We start from the raw sequence: 6,540 nt of genomic DNA on the forward strand, positions 1-6,540 counted from the left end.
CAGCTTAAATTTCAATAAATTTACCCTTATGACCAGTTTTGTGGTCCAGGGTCACACATAAATCAGTTGATGACTGAGAACTGATAATCTATGTTATCCAGAATGATATAAGAAATAAAAACCACATGCACTTATATACAGTTATTTAATATATATATATATAATTAGTATATGCATTATGACAAGGTCAACAAAAACATTTGACTTTTCTTTTTTTACATGCTCAGTGTCATAACCTAGCTTAGTGATCTAAAATATTTCTTCTTCACGTTGACATTTATTTGTTTTTATTTCGTTTTTTAGGGTTCAAATGAAAACAGAAAACCTATTAGAATTTGAATGTGGATTGGGGTCCAGTAAGAACATACATACATAAATACTTTTAGATTACTTTTGAACTGTTAACATTTTTTGAATATCACCTTTTTAAAATAGGATAATCTTGTACCATATTGATTGAAAAATACAAAGAGAGAAAATTGTTATTAACAAACAACACGAAGTTCACTAAACACTATTTTGCGTCAAAGGAACTGCAGGGGGTCGTGAGTTTAATGAAAAGCTAATAATAAAATGTTAAACTATAATTAATCTTTTAAAAATGACAACAATCAAGATAAAACCTAATGAAATTATTATATTTGTTTACCCGCATGTCAGCATATGAATAACGTAATAAAAAAGTAACTAGTCTGATTACAAATGTTGTCATCATAAGCATGTTAATTTGACGCAATATTAGTTTCAAAACAGTAAGGTTTCCAGGTTGCAATAAGAGTGTCCACAGCCGCATGATGGTTTTCTTTGTGCTCTGTAAATCGCCTCGTGTTGTGCCGAGCGGCGGCGAGCGTCTCTATGCGGTTGCGCGAGCGAGTTGCAGACTCGCACGAGGGTGTCTGATTTCCACCCACAAACCCCTCTCCTCTCACCCTCCCGGTGGCGATGTTGACAAAGAGCCGGAGCAGGAGGATGCTTGCTCAAGCTACAGCGCCAGTCTGAGACCCCCGACGGTACATCGGCTCGGAAAAACGAATACCGGACCTCACTGTAAGTCACAAAGGCTCGCTTTGTGCTCGCTCCAGATTTCATTTGCGTTATTTTCTTACCTCGCGCCCTTACACCCCCCGCTCGCGCTCCGTCTGATGCTTATCATATGATGCTCATTTCTGCCAGTTAAACGCGCTCTCTGACTCTTCCTCTGTTCTTTGTGTTATTTTGGGTTTGTCCGCGCCTGGTAACGTTACCCGGTACGGAATGAAGGTGTGGCAGATTCGCTAGGATTCGGAACCGCAACGGGGCTCTAGGACGCTTCGGTCTGGACGATTCAGCGGAGGAGGTCCGGTATGACCGGCAGCCATCCGAAAGCATCGACGCACCGAAGCATGCACGCGGCCCGGTGGGCTTCTTGATGTTTTGAACGGTAATCGTGAAGCAAGACCCTGAAGCGCGCTGGACCTCACCGGGGACTCCGCTTTCTCCCGACGCCTCGCGGGGCCCAAGCCGTGCCTCAAGCGCGAGAGCATGGGTCGGTGCGACGGGAGGTGCACGCTGGTGGTCATCTGCTGCCTGCAGCTGGTAAGACAGTCTTGTTCGTGTTCAATTCAAATCTAGTCTTTCCTTGGGAAGAAAAAAACATACAGACATAAACATAAAACATATAGAGGGATGATGTGAGAGGAAGCAGGGGTTCTGATTTGGGAGGGGTGAAGCCAAGCGAGAAGGTGTCTTGGTTCCCATTGCTTAGGGGGCCAATCGAGTAGCCCGTCAGAACTTTTCTTGGAGAAACTTCATGCCCCAGATATGTATGCATATGCATGATTTGTGTAACACAGACTAGAGGCATGTGAGGATGAGGGGCCTCCTGAGGAAGGGGCTCTTTTCTCATAGGGCTGTGGGCTGGGGCTCCAGGCAGTTTCCATGGAAACAGCTGCGGCACCGAGCTTTGGGATTGCTCCTATGTGTGTGGAGACAATATTTTTATTTATTTGCCATTGGCTTAAGTGGGTTTAATGGTCCACTGCAACCTGTATTGCTGATTCAGTGATAACAGGTAAGGCCTGACAGTTTGAATCCTTTGGTTGTTTTTAGGCTTTTCACACCCAGTGATCTTCCTAAAAATCTGATTTCTGCTCAGAATAAGTCAAAACAAGTTAGAACTTAACTAATTAAAGTGCACTTCTGGTCAAAAGTTTAGAATATTACATTTTTTTACTGTCTTTGAAAGATTTTTAAAAGATTGTGCTTAGCAAAGTTGTTCATTTTAAATAAAAAAATACAGTAATATTGTGCAAAATTATTACTATGTAAAATAACCATTTTTTTATTCAGATATATTTTTTAAATGTAATTTTTTCCTTGTGATAGCAAAGCTGAATTTTCAGCAGCTATTACTCCAGTTTTCAGTGTCACATTGTTCAGAAATTGTTGAAACTGATTTGCTCTTCAAGAAACATTTCTTATTATCAGTGTTGAAAACTGGGAAATATTCAGCTTTGCATTCACAGGAACAAGTTACATTTTAAAATTTAGTCAAATAGAAAATGTTATTATTTTGAATTGTAATAATGGCTTTGGTAAGCATAAGAGGTTTGGCCAAACTAACCCACCACAACGGCCAAGCAGAGCCTGTGGACTCTATCATCAAATTAGCCAAAATATTTAATAAACACATATGCGAGCTGCAGAGTATGTGCAGTACTTTGTCAATGACGGACATTCGAGTGTACGGAAATCATCTGAGCTTTCTGGCACAGATTCCCTGTGGCTGATGATCCTTCTCTGAAGAATTTTCCATCTCTCCTGCATGTGGTTAATGTGCAGTCGTGTACTGGGCCGTTCTTGGATGGATGCTGCATGTGTCAGTTTCTGCCAGGAATAGTAGCCAGCAATACCAGACTTTGTGTACCATTTTCCTGCCAATATAACTTGCGAGTCTGCTGCACAAGCTTGTTTGCCAGCCTGATATGTGCCTAAATAAACCCAGTATAGTTCATTTTGAAGTCTGTAAAGACATGGGTCAAGGGTCGATGAATATATATGTTATCTGTATTGATACAAGCTTTTTGTGCACACTTGTGCATGCATTTTTGTAATATTGGATGGTTGTGTATGTAAACTGTTCTTGGTTTGTCCACAGGTCGCTGGATTACAGAGGCAGGTGTTTGACTTCTTGGGATATCAGTGGGCTCCCATCCTTGCCAATTTCCTCCATATCATGGCCGTCATTTTGGGAGTGTTTGGAACTGTGCAAATCCGTTCCAAATATCTTATACTGGTAGGACAAAAGAGCATGTTTGTGTTTGCTCACATTTTGCACATACAAATGAAAATGTTTTGCTATTTGCATTGTCTTTACATGTCTCATACGCATTCATTAATATTATATTTTTATATGTGCACATATATGTGTGTCTGTCATTTTCAGTATGCTGTGTGGCTTGTGGTCTGGGTTGGCTGGAACTCTTTCATCATCTGTTTTTACCTGGAAGTTGGTCACCTGTCACAGGTTGGTGATTTACAGCATTGGTCCAGACTCCAGTCTATGAGAAGTCATTGTGTAAATACACCAAAGAGTCTGATTAAATGTGAAACGGCATTCATAAACCATTTTACTACTGTATTTATCAGAGAAAGGGCATTTTGTTAATTAGGAATTATATTGATCCTGAAAAGTGGAAGTTCATCCGTTGATCCATAACGATAATAGGGCTTCTTTGTAATATTTAAATTCAAATATTTAAAGATTTCAAGGAACACAAGGAAGAATTTGGATTACAGGGTCAATGTTGAGTTCATGATTAGGGGATTTTTGGTTTTTAAATCCTGTTTGTGTTCTGCTCTAGGACAGGGATTTCCTAATGACATTTAACACATCACTTCATCGTTCCTGGTGGATGGAGAACGGGCCTGGTTGCTTAGTTACTCCAGTTCCTGACTCACCATTGGCTCCTCAGGATCATCATGTGATCACTGTCAGTGGCTGCCTGCTGGACTACCAATACATAGAGGTGGTCAGCTCAGCCTTGCAAGTGTTTCTTGCAGTGAGTACTTACGTTTTATTACTTATGTTGTTTTTTTTTAATTTACAAAAGTACATGTATCTGAATGTTTGGCAGAGAAATAGGACGACTGATTGGCTGTTGACATAGTTTGTTCTGGTGTTTCAGCTCTTTGGATTTGTTTATGCCTGCTATGTTAGTAAAGTCTTCCTGGATGATGAGGACAGCTGTAAGTATTCTGCTCTGTTGTTAGAACCTGAAAGTAAATTACAGCGACATTAAAGTGTTTGAGTTTTGAGTTCTCTCTCTCTGTTGCAGTTGATTTCATTGGTGGATTGCACTCGTATAGTTACCAGCCTCCACAGAAGAGTTCTCACTTACAGCTGCAGCCTCTCTATACGTAAGTACACAGCTCCATTAAATTACGCATTTTCAGTTATCAGAACCACTCTTTATTTAAAAATGTTACTCTTTCAAAATATAGTATAGCCTCTAGAAACGTTTTTAAATGCAGTGTGTAAAGATACTATGTTCACACCTTAAAACTAGCTTATAACTTTCTTTTTATTAATTTCAAAATGTTTTCTATTTCTATTTATTATTATTTTATATCATTTATTTTATTATTTATGTTGTACATGGAATAACAAGTGCACAAATAAATTCTGCTATATTATAACCCCAATTAACAAAACCCAAACCAATTACATTCAATACAGCAGGAAAAAATAACACGTAATAACACAAATACAAATTTAAAAATAAAATGAAATGTCAAAAAAAGAAAATAAAACATAAAGGGGATGAGGTGTTCAGATATCCTGTCTATGAGTCAGCCAGTACATTATATAAAAAGTGATGCAATACGATATCAAAGATGCATTGTGGAACGATGACCATTTTTAAAAAGTATTGTGTCATGTTGCTGTAACATAGCATTGCTTGTTTAATTCCGCAAGTGGTGTGGAGGAAATATATTTTCATTTGTTAATGAATGAATTAATTAATTTATTAATTTTTTTTTTTTTTTTTCGTGTAAAAATGCCTTCACAATTAGATGGGCTATCATTTATAAGTCAAGAAAAATGCTGCTGATAGTCCTTGGGATACAGAATTCATTGTAGTGTGCTCTTTTGTATACTACTCATTTTGCCATATAAGGTCATTCTGCTGTTGAACATTTGCATACTGTCCACAGTATACAAACTATGTACCATAAAAATAGTGCGAGTAGTACTTCAATTACAGACCATTTCTTTTGAAACCTCACTCCATGTCTTTTCATCATTTTTTAACTTTTTTTTTTTTTTTACGTATATATATTTAGGCCTGGATAGAAACCAGAGGAAAAACCCACCCTCAGAGGAAAACAGCTGCTTATCTCTGAGAGATGAAGTCCTCTGCATTGTGGGAAATGTTCTACCAGCTTCAACGTTTGTGTCTCTTGAACTTTGTCTCCCTCTATTGGAGAAAATCTATAGTGCAGCACCAGCCAGAGTTCTAGAGAGAGCGCGAGCACATGAACAGGACCACAACAAGATGCTTAAAGCCTCATTGAGACAAGCATTATTGAATAGGACTTGAAGACAGAAACAGATCTTCTGTGTGTGTGTGTGTGTGTGTGTGTGTGTGTGTGTGTGTGTGTGTGTGAGAGAGAGAGCGCACATAGGCCTTTGTATATGTTTGTGTATTCACAAGGTGGCCAACCTTTGACCCAGGCAATCTTTGAACACATCCGGAGCTGCCCGTTCAGCTTTTTCTGGTGTGTGTGTGTGTGTGTGTGTGTGTGTGTGTGTGTGTGTAGGAGAAAGATTGTTTATACTCTGATATAAGACATTATAATGTAATGTGTTAGATGAATGTTTTAGGTTGGGTAGATGTGTATTTGGGGAATGCTGTAGGACTTTGTGCATGTAAAAACTCACGATAGAGGAGTTTTTCCTCTGGGTGGCCCACATGTGTCTGCGTGCATGAATGTGTGTTTCTGATTGTGTCGATGTACACGGACTACCAGTTTTGATATGTACTTATGCACCTAACGCATAATGTGACTAGCCATAAATGTTTATTTGAACACAAACTTAGAATGAATGTATGTTAATGTACAAATACTTGTTTCAGGAAGGCTGTGTTTGTATGAGTGAGTGAGAGAGAGTGTGGGTGAGAGAGGGACACACCTGAAGGGTGGGACAGTTGTTCAGCATAATAAACTCTTTCTAGATTATTCTTTGTCTTGTTCACTTCTAAATGCACCGCTGATGGCTTGTGTGAAATAAAACACCATTTTTATTCTCTCAAATGCATACGGATGAGGATAAAAAGCCTTGTTTTCACAGGGCTAAGTATATAAAACTAGTGCTCCCTAGGGAGAGCTGTGAATCAGATAGGAAGAGAATGGACAGACCTGTTTTATCTCATTGAACATCATTTGAAATGGCTCGCTCGCAGCCAATGTCCTCCTGCTTTTTACACAAAGGCAGTTAAGTAGCTGCTCACATTTCAAACAGCCTGTTATTTCAGAATGAGTGCCGTTTATAATGAG

The 6,540-nt window shown here is 39.0% G+C and overlaps 1 protein-coding gene across 1 annotated transcript; it reads left to right on the forward strand.

Annotated features, from left to right (window-relative positions):
- The first annotated feature begins 756 nt into the window (after positions 1-756).
- On the forward strand, positions 757-6,234 carry nkain1 (sodium/potassium transporting ATPase interacting 1). The gene is made up of 8 exons (XM_058753582.1): positions 757-1,047; positions 1,261-1,575; positions 3,137-3,274; positions 3,425-3,505; positions 3,843-4,040; positions 4,167-4,227; positions 4,317-4,398; positions 5,326-6,234. Exons 2-8 carry the CDS (start codon positions 1,522-1,524, stop codon positions 5,333-5,335), a joined length of 624 nt encoding a protein of 207 aa, XP_058609565.1. The 5' UTR covers positions 757-1,047; positions 1,261-1,521; the 3' UTR covers positions 5,336-6,234.
- Positions 6,235-6,540: the final 306 nt, after the last annotated feature.

This window comes from Onychostoma macrolepis, chromosome 19 (genome assembly GCF_012432095.1).
Source record: "Onychostoma macrolepis isolate SWU-2019 chromosome 19, ASM1243209v1, whole genome shotgun sequence".
NCBI classification, from domain to species: Eukaryota; Metazoa; Chordata; class Actinopteri; order Cypriniformes; family Cyprinidae; genus Onychostoma; species Onychostoma macrolepis.